General features: G+C 42.8%; 1 protein-coding gene across 7 annotated transcripts in view; it reads right to left on the reverse strand.

Annotated features, from left to right (window-relative positions):
* Window positions 1-298: 298 nt before the first annotated feature.
* Window positions 299-20,737, reverse strand: part of LOC121879665 (rho GTPase-activating protein 45-like) — a 152,529-nt gene continuing 132,090 nt past the window's right edge. For 4 of the 7 annotated variants that reach the window (XM_042386358.1, XM_042386355.1, XM_042386359.1 and 1 more), the window contains 8 exons: window positions 17,932-18,104; window positions 17,460-17,605; window positions 16,607-16,659; window positions 15,849-16,048; window positions 14,877-15,037; window positions 11,476-11,928; window positions 10,422-10,896; window positions 299-4,389 (listed from right to left, as the gene is read on the reverse strand). In XM_042386358.1, coding sequence (XP_042242292.1) covers window positions 3,866-4,389; window positions 10,422-10,896; window positions 11,476-11,928; window positions 14,877-15,037; window positions 15,849-16,048; window positions 16,607-16,659; window positions 17,460-17,605; window positions 17,932-18,104 — 2,185 coding nt within the window. In that variant the 3' untranslated portion in view covers window positions 299-3,865. Of the gene's footprint in view, window positions 4,390-7,184; window positions 7,318-10,421; window positions 10,897-11,475; window positions 11,929-14,876; window positions 15,038-15,848; window positions 16,049-16,606; window positions 16,660-17,459; window positions 17,606-17,931; window positions 18,105-20,737 lie in introns of all 7 variants that reach the window. The other 3 variants (XR_006091388.1, XM_042386357.1, XM_042386360.1) reach the window with 3 other exon arrangements.

A 20,737-nucleotide genomic window follows, 5' to 3' on the forward strand; every position in this document is an offset into this window, starting at 1 on the left:
GTGGATATATACAAGACACTATTTAATATGTAATAATTATAGAATGTGCATTTTGGCAGGAATAGGATCGATTATTTGTCATTTAAGTTTTTTATAGATCACCTGAAGATTAACCCCACATTCTCAAGAAGGGGCTCATCTTCAGATGATTCATAAATGCTAAAATTACAGATGATCTTGCCTATACCACACATCATTCACTACACCACTACTTCACCACACAATCATTCACTACACCATATAATCGCTACACCATTCTTAATACTATACAAGGGTCAAAGAATAAAACAAACACATGTTTACATTTATTTTCCCTCTTATATATATACAATATACATGGATGCTAAATATATGAGACATCATATAGAAGTGCAGACGACTACTGGCTCCCCCTCCCTCTCTGCCTCTCCCCCTCCCTGCCTGCCTCTCCCCCTCCCTTCTAGGCTGCCTCTCTTGCTCACTCGTCTGAAGGGAGCCTCATCAAGACCGTAGTGTGTGATAAATTATTAGTTTCCGGCAATGGTTGTGATTGATCTTGAAGCACCTCTACTCCTTCAACTTTACTACTGTACCATTATTACTCCTCCTCCCTCACTTCCTTCTCCCTTACTCCACCTCTTTCATGCTTACTCTTCCTCCCCATCCATACTCCCTATCCTTACTCATTCTCCTCTCTACCCTCTCTCTTCCCTTATCCTGCCTCACACTCCTACCACATTCTCCCTCTCCCACCTCTTCCCACCCCCCACCCAGCTCAGCAAGGAACAGTCACCAAAACATCACCTCTTACAAAATATTAAATATATAAAAAATTATGAATTGGACTTTTTTTAAGCATCACATATAAATAATTTTTGTGTTTTAAAATTAACCGAGTGCAACAAATGTATATAATTATCCATTAAAAAAGATATCCATAGAACGATATTACTGAGTTATCCTTAGTGAGAATTTTTCACCAATCTGGAATTTACGATACAAAATTCTTTAAGAAAAATAAGAAAATTACTGTACAGCACTGATGGTGGAGCGAGATATTTGCTCACAGGTCAGATGGGCCCCAGTCCTAATAAGCCCTTGTCTCATTGGGCCCTAACCTAACCTAAACTAATCTAACCTAATAAACTGTAAACTAACCTAACCACTAGATAGATATTCGGGATACAGTAAATAACTCGACAGTTCCAATAATCTACCGACTTGAATTAGGTCGTATTAGAATTGGGCAGCAGTCCTAGTGGTTAGGTTAAGTAAGGTAGGTCAGATCAGGTGAGGTTAGGGTAAATGTAGGCTAGGTTAGGTTGTAGGTTAGACCGGGTTAGGGTAGGGTGGGTTAGGGCAGGTCAGATGAGGTTCAGTTAGGTTGTAGGTCAGACTGGTTAGGGTAGGGTAGGTCAGATCAGGTTAGGTTGTAGCCTGGTGGGAGTGGGAGGTATCAGGACTGCAGCTCGCCTGACCCACCACTCGAGCACAACTGCCTGCACTAAGGCCCAGACCTTCACTTCATCTCATGTGATACAACAAACACATTACTGTCACATAAGGCACGACTTAACCCACTTGGCATCAGGTATGTACATGAACATTTCTTCTTTATCATTATTACAATGACTTATAGTTTACACTTGGATTTATGTACACAGTCGTAGTGTTTACTTAAATGTACACCTCTGTGGTCGACTTATTGTCAGTACATACACAGGTTCGGTGCTCAACGGGAATCCCTACACATCGTGTCTGGTCAGCGTGGCAGAGAACTACACACGCCAAGTTTTGGTTCACAGCTTTTACAATTGTTTTGGTCAGAATAAAGTTGTTGACACAGCAGAGATACAGCCGGTAATTTTAACAACCTAACATGCCGACAGGTCCCAGAGATAGACCCAGATACAACACACCCGATACAGTGCTGTAGGATGGACCTTATATGCTGTTGGAGTTCACCCTTTGACCAGTCACTGGGAAGTGTGTGGAACAATGTCCTGTTTATATCCTCGCTTCACCGAGTGTACAGACTATTGTTGGATGGTGACCACAAGACTGACGGAGGAGTTCTTGGAGAGTGTGAGGGAAAAGCTGTTGTTAGAGTGTGAGGGAGAAGTTGTTGTTGGAGAGAGTGAGAGAGAAGCTGTTGGAGTGTGAGGGAGAAGTTGTTATTGGACAGAGTGAGAGAGAAGCTATTGTTGAAGAGTGAGGGTTGTGAGGGAGAAGAAATTGTTGGAGAGTGAGTGTGATATCTCTCAAAGGTCATCACCACTTTCAAAGAGGTCATGAGGTCAGGTCAATAGTGGCACCAAGCAACAGGTCACACAGGGTCATCCAATATATAAAATAAAAACAAGTGAGATACAGGACAAGGATTTAACTGTCTTGTCGAGCTTGTAGACCTGACCTAACCTAACCTACACTTGGAATGCCACACATTCACCGACAAACACTACAGTCAACACTCACACACCTGACCACAAACCCACACTGCACTGGCATGTTCCTCAGGCCCAATTTAACAAGAGGGGGTGACAGTCTACATCTCCTATGGCCTGTGATGCCTCCTTTCCTATATATAAACTCTATATACGAGGAAGAGGAGAGAGACCTGGCCCACCCCCGGAGTATGATAACAGACCTCTATCTCCATATAGATGGGGGTTACATATCCAATGGACCCCCAATATAACAAACCTTCATCTCTATGTAGTTCATTAGGCGGAGAGTTTACATCTGACAAACCCTTGATATAATGGACTTTCCTCTCCATATAGTCCATCAAATAGAGGTTTCGCTGTATCACCTATACATAGTGTGTTCCACTAATACACAAGGTGTTATTAACAACTGCTAATAATGTGGAAACTATGTGGCCTATGATAGGAAAGGAACCAGCCTCAGAAAGGTCATAGTGCAGTACCTTTTACCACTAAACCACCCAGTCACACCATAAACGATGTACTATTGATAGTTTACCCTTCACAAAATAGTAAACCATGGATCATATAAACTTCCTATTAGTAGTTTACCATTCATAAACTAGTAAACCATGAATCATGTAAACTGACGATACCATAGACACACAAGGTAAACAGGACAGTCATGCCGGCAATCAATCATTCAGCAACAAATGTGATAAAACACCTCACAAACTTTTGACCAAGTGAATATTGTGGTATTCCCCCCCCCCCCACACACCCTTGCCATGTAAAATTACTACTTCTACTGTATACTACCACTACTGTATACTACTACTACTACTGTATACTAAAACTACTGCTATCTTAACTACAAGATACTACATGAGGGTTACGTTAGGTTTCGTTGATTTTAAAAGAAAGTCATGGCAAAATAGCTTATCTGTATATAATTGTAGTTCCAGAGCAAAATATTCCATGACAAAATGTTTCTGGTGCAAAAGTTGCTGGAAGAGAAGAAAACACACAAGTTATCTGAGACAAGATGTTAACTTGCTCAGGTGCTAAAGTTGTCGGGTCCTTCTTCTCTACAACTTGTAGTGATAATACAGTAGTCTACTTATCTACAGTGTACCAATTTGGTGACTAGTACTAATAACTACAGTGCATGTTGGTGTGTTACTCCTCACTGGTGACTTGTACTACACCAACAACTGATGCATGTACTTGACTGACACTTACTGAACAGCTCATGTTAAGCTTATCCTAAAGTTGAGTTGAACAGCTGACGCTCACACAATAGTTAAGACTGCCTGGACGACTGGTCTCTGTCTGTCAACTGATTCCTTTAATCTGACCGAGTTGCCTGCATGCCGCCGTACTCTGGCCGTACTACTGACATCTGCCCGGTCTTACACCGACTGGTGTACACGACACAGTAGACAGGTTCGGGTCCGCCGCTACACGAACCTCGGGGATCTGTTGGGAGAGGGTTTTCTCGGGTGCTCCTGAAGGCTATCCGACGCAGGGCTCTGGGGAGGCCCTGGGACACGAGTGTCAGGGTGCAGGCGTCTGAGGGAGGACACCTCAGCTTCACTGCTCCTGAGAGTATATAAAGGTGATGCTCGCCCCTCACTGGGTAACCCCTCAACACCCTCACTGACCCCCTGCTGCTGCTGTCCTGGCATGGACACCCTAACTGTCGCCTCTGCACCAATGTTAACAGCCGATGTGGCTGCCGCCACTGCCGTTGGCCCTCTACTAGCACCTCCGCCCACAGCGGCAGGCACCTGTATCCTAACGCGGTTCTCGTCAAAGGAGGACCTGGGAGCAACGACAGTAGTGATGGTGCGCTTGGTGTCGTATTGGGCGATGGTGGACCTGGTGAGGAGCAAGGAGGGGCCGAGGGTGACCAGGCCGCCTCGTTCGGTGCTCAGGTAGGGAGACACGTAGCCGGACTCCCCGCCGCTGCTGCCACCACAACCTGTAACAGTCACAGTCACTACTGAGCATCACACTTGGCTGGAGATAGGATACTTAAATCTGCTGACACTGTATAGTGAACTAACTGTACAGTGAACCAGGTACAGTATAGTGAGATCAGACAACATGACTTGTGGGTTTACAAGGAAAGTTACATCAGAGAAAATAATGATACCACTGGCTATATACAGTAAAGCAAACTAGAATATCAACACAGTAATATACAACATATTTGTAGTAACAAATTATTATTTTATAATTTATCTTTACTGTACAAGAAAACAGACAAGCTCCCAGTGTAAGTTCACACCAAACAGAAGATAAAAATAAACATTTGTGACCAATTTTCATTATTAAAAGAATTTTTTTATTCATCTTTGTGATCCAAATAATTATTATACTGTATTTCTATATCAAGATTTATAGATGTAAATATTTTTAACCTTTCTTAACTTAACCCAGCCAAAATTAATCTAACCTACAGCCAATGAGAAGAAGATTACCATCACCCAAATACTTAAATGTTAATAGTAATTATTGTACTGTATGTTTTATTGCTGTACACTAATTTTAATAAGCATAAAATAATTTTGCTGTACCAAATTTTATTTACGATAATTTAAAATTACTTATATTTTATTTTAGGAAATATATTTTAAAATAATCGCTATAAATTCTAAGATTCTAATAATATGAAACATTTATAGCTAACAAAACATAATAATAATAATTTCTAAAGTTTAAGTGGTATAAAACACACGCGTAAAAAAACACCAATTAAAGCATTGAGTAAAAACAATAAATAAAACACCGATATTTTAATGATGAAAAATACCAAACTGTTAATATTTAATACATAAAACATACAGTGTGCTTTATAAGTTATCAAGTGAACACAAGCGCCGACACCGACCACACACAGGATAGTGCCAAATGCTAACACCGATCGAGTAATTACATTAAATAATAATCCATATAATTTTAGTTCATTACGGTAATTAAAGGTCAACTCCAGGCTGATTAAATCCAGGGGGATTATTGAGGTCAACCAGGAAAAGTTGATAGAAGTTTAACACAATTTAGCATAAAATTCGTCAACAAATGTTCCCAACATTTAGAACAAGAACAAGTGAACAAAATAAACTCGCAGAGAAAACATAAATAACTTCAGTACTGATGAAGAACAAACTTATTATTTCATATTGGAATTAAATACTGTGTATTTTTTTTTTTTAAATAACATAATTTACTGTTAATTTTTCAATTTAATATTAGTAATACTGTAGTCACTTTATACACATTGTCTCTCTTAAAAGTGTATGTTAAGTGTAGCAGCCTAGGGCAGGAAAACTCTTACTTTGTGAAGATTAAAAATAAGTTACTTCAACCTATTTACATTAACTTGCTTCCCTTAACCCTTGAGGTTCCGAAGGAATAAATAATCATTGTTAAAGGGTTGAGGAAATTCTATTACTATGATCTTTAATGAAAAAAAAACTTGAATGGGTACACACGCTCCCATAATACGATCACAATTAGGTAATTATTGGGGGGGGGGGATAAGTCTTTCTGTGATTCATTGGTTGAAAAACTTTGTAAAACCAAACTTTATAAAACCTGTGAACGTTATTTAAGAAAAGAACATTACCCTGGAGTTAACACAGCACCAACTGTAACTAATACAGGATGGTAACACAGCACAGGCAGATATTATTACACCAGGGTAATAAGCTCTGGCTAACAAACACCAACATCATGAAGGAAGAAAGTCTCAATGTTCATGTGTAGCATTACACAACTTTATGTGAATGGCTCCGAGAGTCTTAAGAATTCACCCCGAGGACACGACAGACAGTGAAGCAGAGGCAAGAGTGTGTGACTGTCAACATCACCACTACTGACATATAAACCTTAAACACTGCAGATAACAATCATTTACTCAAGTTATTTATTAATATTTTAAATGATTACGAGTGAAATTTACCTTTGTATTTACATCAGACAAAATAAGTTGGACATGGTTGTGTGTTTAAGTTATTGTGAAGTGTGTCATATCATCAGATGGAAATATGAGAAAGGAGAGGAAATGATACAAGTGAAGCAAAACACCCAAACTCTGAGAGAACAAAAACAACACACTCGGTGCTGGGAGGTATTCATGCAAATATTAGTTGGTGGTGGACTCAAAATGCCAAACATAAGTCACTATGAGAGATTCTTAGGGGAAAAATAGCAACAAAACAAAACAGGGTCAAGTTATCCATATTGTGCATTCCATAACACCAAGGTCTGTGGGATGTTGCTGCTGGTGTGGTCCAGTCTGGGTTTTGGTTAATCCTTAGAGTTCTCGAGGGTTAAACCACAGTCCTTAAAGAGTTAAACCATCATCCTTACAGGGCTAAACCGTCATTCTCAAAGGGTTAAATCATCATCCTCAAAGGGTTAAACCATCATCCTCAAAGGGTTAAACAATCATCCTTAAAGGGTTAAATCATCATCCTTAATGGGTTACACCTCATTGTCAAAGGGGTTAAACCATCACCCTTAGAGGGTTAAGATGAAAACTGATCCGCTTCACATTTTTATTAATTTCAATTCATACGACTGATTAAAATTTGTCTTTGAAGATAATTTCCTCAATATTATTAATCTAATAGTGAAAAATAATACCATGCAATTGAAATTTGAGATTTAATGAATAAGAAGTGTGGCTATTAAACAAGGTAATTAGTGTTCCCAGCATCACTCCTGGACCACACCGACAACATCCATTATCTACGGCCCAGAAACACTTACACAAAAGTTGCCAGTTACTTGATTGGATATTTTTATTTTTTATTTTTTTTTTTTTTTAGTTCTGGAATTGTTTAAGTTTTGGTTTAAGAACTACTAGAGCTGGAGTCTTCACTTGTGGATCGTGCAAAGTGTGCTGAAAACAGTAGAATAATGAGTTAGGAAAGTTTGAAGGCACAGTCAGGGAACATGACTAGTGAAACCTCCACATAACAGACATACACCTCCATACAATCTGTTACATGGGGGTTACAAATCTAACGCACCTTCATTTCTATATAGTTCGTTACATGGAGGTTTCGCATATAACGGACCCTCGATATAATGAACTTTCCTCTCCGTAGTCCATTAAACAGAGGGCTGGTGTTGACTGAGCTTCAACAACTATATAAGGCCTTTAAGAGCATTATAAAGTAGGGGGTTACACATCTACCAATGATAATGTTGATATATATTTATATCTCTATTAGACCTCTAGTTAAGTTTAAGCCCTTCATAGGCTAGACTGGTGACTGGGATAATAAACTGGTGCCAGGTAATAAAGGATAGACTGGCGATGGTTTATAGACTGGAGACGACGGGTAATAAATTTGTGACTGGAGATACTTGATTGGTGACACATATAATAGACTGGTGACGGATAACTTACAAGAGTCCACCAACGGCAAAGTTCCCATATTTTCGTTGTTGACGAGACGTAAATAATTTGGTTAGGTCTTTAAGTTGTGAACAAGATGAACTTTGTAGCCCCCAAGTGTTCCTGTAGCCCCCCAAGTGTTCCTGTAGCCCTCAAGTGTTCCTGTAGCCCCCAAGTGTTCCTGTAGCCCTCAAGTGTTCCTGCAGCCTATACCCTCCTGGCAGCTAAAAAAAGTAACCTTCAACTTAATGAACAAATAAGCTCCAAAACAAATTCTCCAAGAAAATTGTAAAGTAACAGCATGCAATTTTTTTTTTATTTACTGAAAATAAATTATGTAAATACTCAACTCTACAATTACTTATTAGATAAATATTTCTATAAGGAAAAATAATTTGCATACGGGAAAAATGTAACCTAATTATACATGCATAAAAAGTAAGATTATAGGAGATACATTATAACTGATGGTAGAATCTTACAACTGGGGTGACTACTCTTCAGGTGAACCAAAATTTTGACATCACCTCCGGTATAAGAATGCGTCTCACATTTCACCAGAGATAGAAGCGCCCACAACCAATACAGATCCTAACAATATACTTTCCTACCGAGAAACAAACCCAATTTCCTGATTGAGGTACTGTTGAAACTGTCAGATCAAATATCTTAACTCTCTCACTCTCTCTCTCTCTCTCTCTCTCTCTCTCTCTCTCTCTCTTGAGTCTTAATTTCATTACCTTTCTTCAATGTGTAATAAGAATGACAACCCACTCACACCACCAACCAATCAACATTCACAGTGATGGGCAAGACAGCGAATCAGCATCCACTATGATATATGTGACAGCCAATAAGCATTTAGACGAGGAAGGAAGAACCAATCAACATTAAGAGTCGTTGCCTAGGACGTCAATCAGCGCGTGAAGCTCAGCACGAAACAACCAATCAGCAGTTAGTCAAGAATAAAAGGACCAATCAAAAGTTTGGAACATGAGATGTAAACAAATTCTTAAGACACTATGTAGCCCTTGAAGTTAAAAAGGCAAGGTCTAACTTCAAGATCCACCTTGGACTCTAAAGTCAAGATCAACCTTCAGAGGATGAGGTAACAAAAATTTATAATTTTTCAGGTCAGGATCAATTTTTTCAGTCTTAAAGAATTTGGCCAATAAGAGTTAAGAATATAAGAACAGTGTAAATGACCAATAAGAACACAGAAATATATAAACCAGGAAGTGTGGGAGTTAATATAACTTGTTGTCCAAAAGAGGAGTCCACTGGTACTGTACAGTATGTTGTGATGGAGGTGGCACTGATAAGTCCTGTCCCTGGAGCTAGTCTGGTCGGGTGGACCAAGGCCAGTCAAGCCGCTGGTGACTAACTACAGACTAGGCAATACTCCCAGGGGGAGCAGTGTCCTCAGTGATGTAACCATATGTTTAGGAGTGTGCGATCCGACTTCACAGAGAGAGGTCGTGCCACACTCACCCTGAGCTCTTCAATATTAGCAGTTTCTCTAAGTGGATCGACCAAGGAGGTAAGCCTGTGTATTTAATAGTGAAACCTTTCACAATAACTAGCCATCTCCTTTAATATAAATGTAAAATAAATATAAATAGTGTAATTTGATATTTACAGTATATAATCCTGTGATAACTTTGTACTGCTTGAGTAACAAGTGACTTTATACAGTGAATATAAAACTAATTATTTCCCCATACTCACTAACATAGTTGGTGTGGTGTATCAACCATTGATTAATATCACCTCCACATTGGGTTTTTGTCAGATTAATTAATGAACAATAAACAAATTATAAAAACCCAACAGAAGAATTAAAAAGCAAAAGGTCCATCAGATTTCTAGATGGCATACAAACCGCCCTAAATCTAAATAAAAATGACCAATAAAAATTACAAAGGAATTATCAGAAAATAAACCATCCAATGAAAAACGATTTAGACTTTTACTCCCTTTGTAGAATTAAAAGTGTAACACCAGTAAAACAGTCCACATGAGGCAGGTACAGGAAGTAATGCTTGGTGCACTGTATCCATTAGTTGGTGAAGACTAGTATTACATAGTATACAGGGCGATTCATCAGCAAAGAGTACATTAAATTGGAGGATGAAATCCTTGGATAATTCTAAACCACAATGTGCGTATGGTATAATGTCAGATTCTGCACAGTTTCCACGTTAAATACATTTAAGATGTTGTATTAATGAGTGAAACCCCCACAGGTTTTGGTAATAATTTATTCACAGATCTGTACAGCGTGACAGTTCTTTGTGACAACCTACAGGAAATGTTGCCCCCTTCTGCCTCAATACAGGCCTGTACACGTCGTACCATTAATTGTCTGAAGCGTTCCACAATGCCTGGACTATGTTTAATTTGCTTGCACCTGTCACGAACACGTGGGCGTATGCAGAATCCGACATTTTACCATACACACATTGTGGTTTAGAATTATCCAAGGATTTCATCCTCCAATTTTATGTAGTCTTTGCTAAAACACCCTGTATATAAATAATGAGAGGTGTGGAGGGGTGAAGAGCAGGGCAGAGGAAGGACGGGTACAGCAGGTCACAACTTACCGGAGGAGTAGGTGATGGTGCGGGCAGTGTCAGGTTCATCAGCGGCTTCAGAGCTGTGAGAGTCCTCTGTGGCATGGGCTGAGTCTACCTCCTGAGACGATGAGTCCGACGAAGTCACCGACGAGGTCACATTGTCCAGCGAGGGGTCCCGTGACACAGACACGCCCCTGGAGGCCCCGCTCGTCGCCAACTCGCTCCGTCCTCGGGGAGGCAAGATGGGAGTGGAAGTGTGGGTAGCGGAGGGGGTGAGGGCATGTGTGTGGTGACCATAGTCGTAGCTGTGGTCAGAGTCTATTGAGGAGTCTGTGCCACTGGTCAACCCTGATTTTTGACCTAGACTGGGGCGATGACCCAAGTGAGGTGACACTCTGCGGGTGCCGGGGATGGGGACGCTGCTGGTGGAGGTGCCAAGGTCCTGGCTACTGGCATCACGACTCTCACCTTTGTTAACCCCTGACGACGCCCGGACCTCCACCTATATGTAAGAAAGTAATAATCACAAGTGACATTTAATTTGTTTTAGAATTCTTGTAGTTTATACAAATGACTATGTTCTTACATACAAAAATGTGTGTGTGTGTGTGTGTGTGTGTTTATGCACACACATTATGTGTCTGTACATTTTATTTGTAAAAACTCAACAAGAATAATCCTCATTAAATATAGTTAGTATTCAAATTAGCCTAAAAGTGTGTCTTGTGTTTACTTCATCATTTACCTATATATGTGTTTGTAAAAATAGCAGCACCTCCATTAGTAGTTGTGAATGTATACTTCTGATGTAGGTGATCATGCATGTGTTAGTGTAGCAACAGTACCAGGTCACACCATATCAAAGTTAATATAAATCCACACACCTACGTCGAGGAAAGTTATGGTTCCGTAACTTTGTTCTTGGGAATAAAACAACATGAAGGTGACAGATCAGTTCCTTACAAAAATACAAGAGAAGAACAGAGACCACAAGCGTCCCTGACACAACTCAAGGACGACACACACTGAGGGAGGGTGAGGGGGACATGTTATCACTCGTACTTTGCGAGATGGTGCTCACCTTAAGCTCGGTCTCGCTCATGCTGCCCTTAGAGGCACTCTTATAAAGCGCCTGAGCCCTAGCCAACATGGCGCCTGAAGTGCTCTGTGGTTGTCGAGGTCGATCCTCCTGCTGACTCAATCTATCGTCCTCTCCTCTTCTTGTCAACTCCTCCGTCGTTGACTTTCTCCCAACTTCCTCTGATGTGGCCTTTCTTCTCAGGTCTTCAGAGATGTGTCTTCTATGTGGGTCTTCTGGGGCTTTTCTTCTGGCAGGATGGTCGTGGTGTTTCCTGTCATCCTCCTGGGGCCCTCTTCTGGTGGCCTCATCTATGGTGGCTCTCCGGGGCAGGTCGTGGGTGGTGGGGGGCCGCAAGGAGGAGGAGATGTCACTCACAGTCTTCCTCAGCTTCTGGTGCACCACGTCCACCGCATCCTGGGCCGTGTGTAACCCCGTTGACATGTGTAGCGCCACCTGTGAACCAACACCAGGTCAGGGCAGGTCACAGCCAGGTCAAGGCTGGCTTAGGCCAAGGGCTCAGGACCAGGTTACAATTTCATTACCAGGTACAGAAGGTTTATGACCAAGTTAAAACAATTTTTGGCCAGGTGGGAAAGAGCAGCAATAATGGCTCAGGTCTGGCCAAGGCAGGTTGTGAGCCAGGTAATGAAAGACTCGGTACCAGGTCTAAAAGGGTCATGGACTGTGGGGTTTACAGTCGAATCTAGGTTGATAACAATGGTTGGAGATCCTCAGACCAATCCAGGTGTGAAGACTTGAAGACATAGGTTTGGGAGACTTACAGCAAAAGTTAACTCCAGCAGAGAGCAACACACCAGGTACTACAGCTGACACTACAGCAAAAAAACATCTAAAAACACATTTCCAATTAAAACACTAACTTTTCGACTTCAAATAAAACTAAACCATCATTGCTCATGGTTTAAGATCCCCATCAAAATATTTATATGAAATTTGAATTAAATATTAGGTAGATTAAGATGGTAAAACTTCAACCAACAGTAAATATAAGTGATGGAAACCTGCCTACGAATATCATTTTCATTCTCACACCATCTGAAGTCATTAAATGGAGAAAACGAGAAAGAATGAACGAGTTAGAGAAAGAAAGAATGAACGAGTTAGAGAAAGAAAGAATGAATGAGAAAGAGAAAGAATGAGTCAGAGAAAGAAAGAGAAAGAATGAGTATACAGTACTCCTAAGCAGTATTTTTTCCCATGGGGTGTTTCCTGTACCCTGACAGCTCTGGGAACAATTATGGGGTGTTTCCTGTACCCTGACAGCTGTGGGAACAATTATGGGGTCTTTCCTGTACCCTGACAGCTGTGGGAACAAGTATGGGGTCTTTCCTGTACCCTGACAGCTGTGGGAACAATTATGGGGTGTTTCCTGTACCCTGACAGCTGTGGGAACAATTATGGGGTGTCTCCTGTACCCTGACAGGTGTGGGAACAATTATGGGGTGTTTCCTGTACCCTGACAGCTGTGGGAACAATTATGGGGTCTTTCCCATATTCTGGCAGCTGTGGGGAACTTCTGGGGGTCTTTCCTGTACCCAGGCAGCCGAGTGTGTGGCCCAAACTTCCCGGGTGATAAAATGGTTCATCAGACTGTTATTTCTTGAAGCTTCTCACAGCCTGCTTGATCAAGCACTTTTTGGAGGAACGTAACGTGTTCTCTGGAAGACTTATACTGGGAGACCACTGATGTTTTTGCGTGTTGGTAATACTGTAGAGCCTAGTGTTGGTAATACTGTAGAGCCTAGTGTTGGTAATACTGTAGAGCCTAGTGTTGGTAATACTGTAGAGCCTAGTGTTGGTAATACTGTAGAGCCTAGTGTTGGTAATGCTGTAGAGCCTAGTGTTGGTAATACTGTAGAGCCGAGTGTTGGTAATACTGTAGAGCCTAGTGTTGGTAATACTGTAGAACCTAGTGTTGGTAATACTGTAGAGCCTAGTGTTGGTAATACTGTAGAGCCTAGTGTTGGGTACTGTAGAACCTAGTGTTGGTAATACTGTAGAGCCTAGTGTTGGTAATGCTGTAGAGCCTAGTGTTGGTAATACTGTAGAGCCTAGTGTTGGTAATACTGTAGAGCCTAGTGTTACTGTAGAGCCTAGTGTTGGGTAATACTGTAGAGCCTGGTAATACCCTAGTGTTGGTAATGCTGTAGAGCCTAGTGTTGGTAATGTTGTAGAGCCTAGTGTTGGTAATACTGTAGAGCCGTGTTGGTAATACTGTGCCTAGTGTTGGTAATGCTGTAGAGCCTAGTGTTGGTAATGCTGTAGAACCTAGTGTTGGTAATACTGTAGAGCCTAGTGTTGGTAATGCTGTAGAGCCTAGTGTTGGTAACTGTAGAGCCTAGTGTTGGTAATAGAGCCTAGTGTTGGTAATACTGTAGAGCCTAGTGTTGGTAATACTGTAGAGCCTAGTGTTGGTAATGCTGTAGAGCCTAGTGTTGGTAATACTGTAGAACCTAGTGTTGGTAATACTGTAGAGCCTAGTGTTGGTAATACTGTAGAGCCTAGTGTTGGTAATACTGTAGAGCCTAGTGTTGGTAATACTGTAGAGCCTAGTGTTGGTAATGCTGTAGAGCCTAGTGTTGGTAATACTGTAGAGCCTAGTGTTGGTAATACTGTAGAGCCTAGTGTTGGTAATACTGTAGAGCCTAGTGTTGGTAATGCTGTAGAACCTAGTGTTGGTAATGCTGTAGAGCTTCAAATATAAACAAGACCTCCAAAGGGAAGGGACAAAACAGAGTGTTTGTGGTGGAATTTTCACTCACCCAATTGAAAAACAATAATAATAATCCAGTTTTTGGTGACAATCTGACAACTAATCATTAATACACAAGATTCATATATGTACACATTAAGATACACACACATTTGAGCTGACTAGTGTTTACAAGATAAAAATTGTAATGGTCTAGTTCGTAACATTCAACTCAAAATAAAAAATTCATCTAAAATTTTTACCCAACACATTTTTACAACTTTGGAAAATTAACAAAACTTGCTGGGGGTAGAAATAATATCCAGCACTTCCAGTTGTACTACAGACTCGACCAGTTGTGTTTCACCGTTTTTCGTATTTCTCGAGTCACGTAAATAGAAATGTGAAGTTCGATCATTTCAAATATCAAAATATAAGAGTATATCCTGCACTAAACAACATGAACAACTGCAAAACTCGAGTTACGTCGCCCGTTAGTTCAACAAGATGTGAATTACAGGTGCTCACCAGCCCACAATTCCCCAACCTTGTTACGTCACAAAACTCTCACCACAAACGGGATAAACTGGGCGGCCCCTGAACCAAAATATCCTCCTCACTCCGTTGCACCTGTCAGCTCTCGTCCAATATAAATAATAAACAACCACTATACATGCGCCTCACTCACCCCTTCCAGGCCGACATAATCTCTCAGGGAAGTCTTGTATATTTTGGCGTGGGCCGTGGTGGACCTGGTAGACGACCCCCGTGGACCACTACTGACCACATCGCTCACTCCACCTCCCTCTGTCCCCGACTCTTCCCAATTCTCGCAATCCCAGTCCTCCTCTGTAAGAAAGGTTACATTGGGTTGGGTTAGGTTAGGTTAGGTGGAAAAATTATGCTGAAGTGTGAATGTAGTGTGCGTGTGTGTGTGTGTGTGTGTGTGTGTGTGTGTGTGTGTGTGTGTGTGTGTGTGTGTGTGTGCATGTGTGTGTGTGTGTGTGTGTGTATGTGTGTGTATGTATGTGTGTGTGTGTGTGTGTGTGTGTGTGTGTGTGTGTGTGTGTGTGTGTGTGTGTGTGTGTGTGTGTGTGTGTGTGTGTGTGTGTGTGTGTGTGTGTGTGTGTGTGTGTGTGTGTGTGTGTGTGTGTGTGTGTGTGTGTGTGTGTGTGTGTGTGTGTGTGTGTGTGTGTGTGTGTGTGTGTGTGTGTGTGTGTGTGTGTAGTGTGTACATGTATGTGTGTAATGTGTACATGTGTGCAGTGTGTACATGTGTGCAGTGTGTACATGTGTGCAGTGTGTACATGTATGTGTGTGTGTTTTAAGAGAAACACACACACACCAAATTCCCAACACCCCACAAAACATCACAACCAACATAATATATGACAAATAATTCTATTCCTCCTATACAAATAACAACAAATACACGATAATACTGTATATAATGGGTAGAGCCCTGTATGGTATATCCCCTCGTATCACTCCAACCTGACACTCGCCTAATACTCTAATCTTTCACCTTTCCGACCCTGATACTCCCTCAATCCCGAGCCCTTTCCCCAATACTCGCCTAATACTCCAATTTTTCACTTTGCTTCACCCTGATATTCACCTAATACTCAACATTCCTTCCCCTCATTCACCTAATACTCACCTAATACATCAGAGTCTTTTCTCTCCTTCGGGGCATGGTGGTGTGGTGGGGGTGTGGGCGTTGGGTGGGTGGGGGTGGGGGTGGGTGTGGATGGGGAGTCCTCTGCCAGACCCACCATTTCGGAAGGCGGTCGCTTGTAGCCGGAGATAGCCACGTTGACCACCCCACTACTGCTGCTGGTGTGAACGCTCGTCTGTCTGCTGCACAGGACAACACACGGGGTCACCGGGTTAATATAAACTATACATACATACTGATTGGTGGACTAAATATATTAAAGAGATGATGACTATGATGAACATTGATAGATTAACTGACAATGATATACAATAAACAGTAATAATGATCACAGACACACAACGACCTCACAGTTCCCAGACCCCACACCACTCATCCACACCTCACCTTCCATACTGTCAGCCTCAAAGACTAATTCAATTATTGTGTATATCAAAAGTCAAGTGTTAATACCCTCAACAAGTCTGCCTGTGTCGATGTTCCCTATATTTGTTTAGTTCTCAGTTAAATTATTTTATTATTGTAATTAGTTTTGATTGATGGATTGATTATATAATATACCAGGCATCATTATACTCATGTACCCCACTTGTGTATTTATATACACACACACACACACACACACACACACACACACACACACACACACACACACACACACACACACACAGCCAAAAAATTTATAAAAATAAAAACTCATACATAAAAACATCTGCCACAAATTAAACACACTGACAGACCTTGGTGTTGGAGCCTTGAGAACCTCATCTAAGGAGCGAGCTGACGCAGGTACCTGAGGGAAGACACACACATTGATGAGTCACCTGACCAATTATTAGTTAAGGAAAGAGTCTCTTTCTGTGTACTGGGGAAAAATGTTATGTAGTGAGTGTGTGGGTGTAGTGAGTGTGTTGGAGGTGTGGGTGTGTTGGAGGTGTGGGTGTAGTGAGTGTGTTGGAGGTGTGGGTGTAGCGAGTGTGTTGGAGGTGTGGGTGTAGTGAGTGTGTGGGTGTAGCTAGTGTGTGTGTGTGTTCAACAATAACGGCTATAAATGAAAATACAAACATAAAATGCACACGATTACAGAGAAAAAAATTAAAACATTACAACAATAATTACACAACTAACGTATTTATGACTGCCTGTCAACATCCGTCTCTTAGGCAATTTTCCGACACTAACTGGTGCCAGACACCCCCCACGCTCACACACACACACACACGAGATAAAGTCTAGCCAGGGAGTGTGGACGCTGCGAGAGCTTCACTTGTACTGGAATAATAAACTGTTACAGGGGGCGGCATATGTACTCTGGAGGCCGTAGTGAAGTGAATTAATCAGGTGAGCCAATTGACTCGCATGTGTGGTGGTGCTTCAAGTGGTGAACCAGGTTATGTTAAAATCTTGGGTCATTTTTACATCTCCTCGTGGGTGATGTCTGTCTGTGTGTATTTTGTCCACAGATAAAATTCAAAACATGAACCACCGCCTAACAAAACCAAACCAAATCATATTCTAACCTAACCTAATCCTAACCCAACCAAACCTAACTAAACTAATCCAAACCCATGCTTAACCTAACCTATAACCCACCTGGTAGTGCTCTGGCTGGCCGAAGATCTCATTGGCGAACATAATAAGCAGTTCAATGGCCCGAGTCTGGTGTACAGTGTCGACCAATGAACTGAGGGACGCCGAGCCTTCTGATGTCCGTAGCAACGTTGGTCCAAACACAATACCTGGGAAAGGAGGAGAGTGGGGAGATGAGTGAGTGGGGTAGTGGTGGTTGGGGCTAAGAGAGGGGGGTGTTGAGAGGGAAGTGGGTTAAATGAGAGGGGAATGAGTTCGTGGAGTATTGGTGATATGGGGTCAGAGGAAAGAGGTAAATTAATGAGTGGAGAATGAGTGAGATGGGTAGAGGTGGTATAGGGTTGGGTGAGGTTGTGCCATACTCACCTAGCCTGGAGTAATGTGACATATTACGTGCCATCACTCACCTAGATTGAAATAGGCAAACAGACCGTGTAAGGTGACGGCATAAAGGTGACGTCTCACACACACTCACCTAGATTGGAGGAAGGCATGTTGTTGAGGTGAGCATGTAAGGTGACACGGTGCAGGTGATGCATGAGGAGAGCCAGGCAGGTGAAGTGGTGGCGAGGCAGTCGACGCACTAGGTCTCTCAGGTCCTCTGTCGTGCGGCCACACTCGCCTCCTGTGGGACACTCCTTGGCAATCCTGAAGGACAGACACTCGGTTCAGCGATCAGCGAGATATCTTAAGGTGCACAACATGGTGCTCAGGAAGAGTTTTAAAGGGTTAAATCATCAGTATCTTAAAACAGACCACAAAGGATTAAACTAACTCCCCAAAACTGTCTAAACCACTGTTAACAAAGAGCTGGAAGACGACATGGGGTCCACAGCAGATTATTCAAATGTTGTTACAGGAGACAACATATAAACAAGGTTATTAATATACCACACATACATGAGAGGTCCTACAAACGAGGTTATGTATCAACACTTGTCACTTAAACGAGGTTACTGATATACGATACATACAGAGACTAGCGAGAAAAGTCCTACAAACGAGGTTATGGGAGAAGACCAGTCATTTAAACGAGGTCATTAAGATAGGATTTACACAAGCAAGTTCACCGATAGAGAAGTCCTACAAACGAGGTTATAGGAGACATAATCCAAGTTCTCATTATGACTGGAGGATGATCCACTAAGTCGTACTTATAGTAACGAGATCCAGGAATATTCAGGTTGTGTTATGTAACTTTTGCTTTAGTGAAGATGGTGATAACGAGGGTGGTCGATGTGTCATTGATGGTGAAGGTGATGATGGTGGTGGTGCTGAAAATGAGTATGGTTAATAACTCACTATCACTGCTGGAAGTCTTGTTCAATATTTACCTTCATTACCCTGGTTAGATTCCCTATAAATAAATTATGTCCATTATAACTATATTGTGGAGTTGTGGAGGAAGGGGAGGGTGGAAAGGGGAAGGTGGAAAGGGGAAGGTGGGGTTAGGAATTGTGGAGGAGGAAGGGGAGGGTGGAAAGGGGAAGGTGGAAAGGGGAAGGTGGAAAGGGGAGGTGGGGAGGGGAAGGAGGAGGGAGGGGGAGGAGGGAAAGGGGGGAAAGGGGAAAGGGGGAAGGAGAAAGGGGAAAGGGGAAGGAGGGGGAAAAGGAGAAAGGGGGAAAGGGAAAGGGGAAAGGGGAAGGGGAAAAGGGAAAGGGGGAAAGGAGGGAAAAAGGGGGGAAAGGGGGGAAAGGGGGGGGGGAAGGGGAGGGAAAGGAGGGGAAAGGGGGAAGGAAAGGAAGGGGAAAGGGGAAGGGGAAAGGGGAAAGGGGGGAAGGGGAAAAGGGGAAGGGAAAAAGGGGAAAGGGCGGAAAGGGGCGGAGGGGGAAAGGGCCGGAGGAAAGGGAGGGGAGGGAGATGCCTTGTGATCACATCCTCCCCTCCATTATTCCCCCCCACACAAAACACCTTTATTACCTGTGTTCCATAATCCTCTCCTGTCTTTACATGCTCCCTTCCCCTTGCACACATCCATGCCTCACCACCCCTCTACCCCAGAACCTCTCCCTACCACTCACATATCCTTCTCACTGGCTCATTAAATATCCCTCTCATCCTCCTCTCTTGTTTTGGCTTTCCCTTCCTCTGCAATAAACAATGCCCCCTCCAACACACACGTTCACGCCCCTCACACACACGTTCACACGCCCTTCAACACACCTAATCACCGCAATCACCGCCTTCACACCTCAATCACCCCTTCAACACACCTCAATCACACGCCCCTTCAACACACCTCAATCACCGCCCCCTTCAACACACCTCAATCACCGCCCCCCTACAACATACACCCCTCTATCACCCACCCCCTTCAACCCACACTCCATCAATCACCTTTCTCTCTCAACACCCCTCAAACAACTCCCTTCACCCTCATCAACTAATTGCCAAGGCTATTAGGTTCATTAGCAACATAGTAATGGTTTGTCGGGTCAGGTGAGACTCCCATCATCTCTCACGCCACACAAAAACAACCTCCATCCTCTCCATCTTGGGTGGATACAGGAGGGAGGAGTGAGAGGGTGATGGGGAGGCAGAGGGAGGGTGATGGGGAGGGAGGAGTGAGAGGGTGATGGGGGGAGGAGGAGGAGGAGGGTGATGGGGAGGGAGGAGTGAGGGTGATGGGGGGAGGGTGGAGTGAGAGGGGTGATGGGGGAGGGCGGGAGGGGGTGATGGGGGAGGGAGGAGTGAGAGGGTGATGGGGGAGGGAGGAGGTGAGAGGGTGATGGGGGAGGGAGGGAGAGGGTGATGATGAGAGGGGATGGGGGGAGGAGTGAGAGGGTGATGGGGGAGGGAGGAGTGAGAGGGTGATGGGGGAGGGCGGAGTGAGAGGGTGATGGGGGAGGGCAGGGTGACTAAATTGTAAAGGGTAATTAAATTCAGCCACTATAACTTTTTGAATATAAACTAGATAGATAAGAGTTCAGTGACCACATGAGGATGATGCCTGAATCATCACAAAGCACTGAAGTATAAATATTGAAGTCGACTTTCTGAAGGTTCACTATGTATGTGTGTGTGTGTGTGTGTGTGTGCAGGGGTCTCCAGTTGTACTCTTGGGAACCTTGTACGCCCCCCCCCCCCAACACACGCTCCCAGCACTTCACCACCACACACACCACTTTCCTCGCTTCAGTACCACACAAACCCTCTGCTACCAGTAGAACTACCACGTACTCCGTCCAGAAATTCCATACTACCACACACAGACAGAACAAGTAACCACAAAGTAGGCACATTGTCTTTGAGGGCGTTCATTAGCCTGATCGTGTGTCTCT

The sequence above is a fragment of the Homarus americanus genome, unplaced genomic scaffold (genome assembly GCF_018991925.1).
Source record: "Homarus americanus isolate GMGI-L3 unplaced genomic scaffold, GMGI_Hamer_2.0 scaffold42643, whole genome shotgun sequence".
Taxonomy (NCBI): domain Eukaryota; kingdom Metazoa; phylum Arthropoda; class Malacostraca; order Decapoda; family Nephropidae; genus Homarus; species Homarus americanus.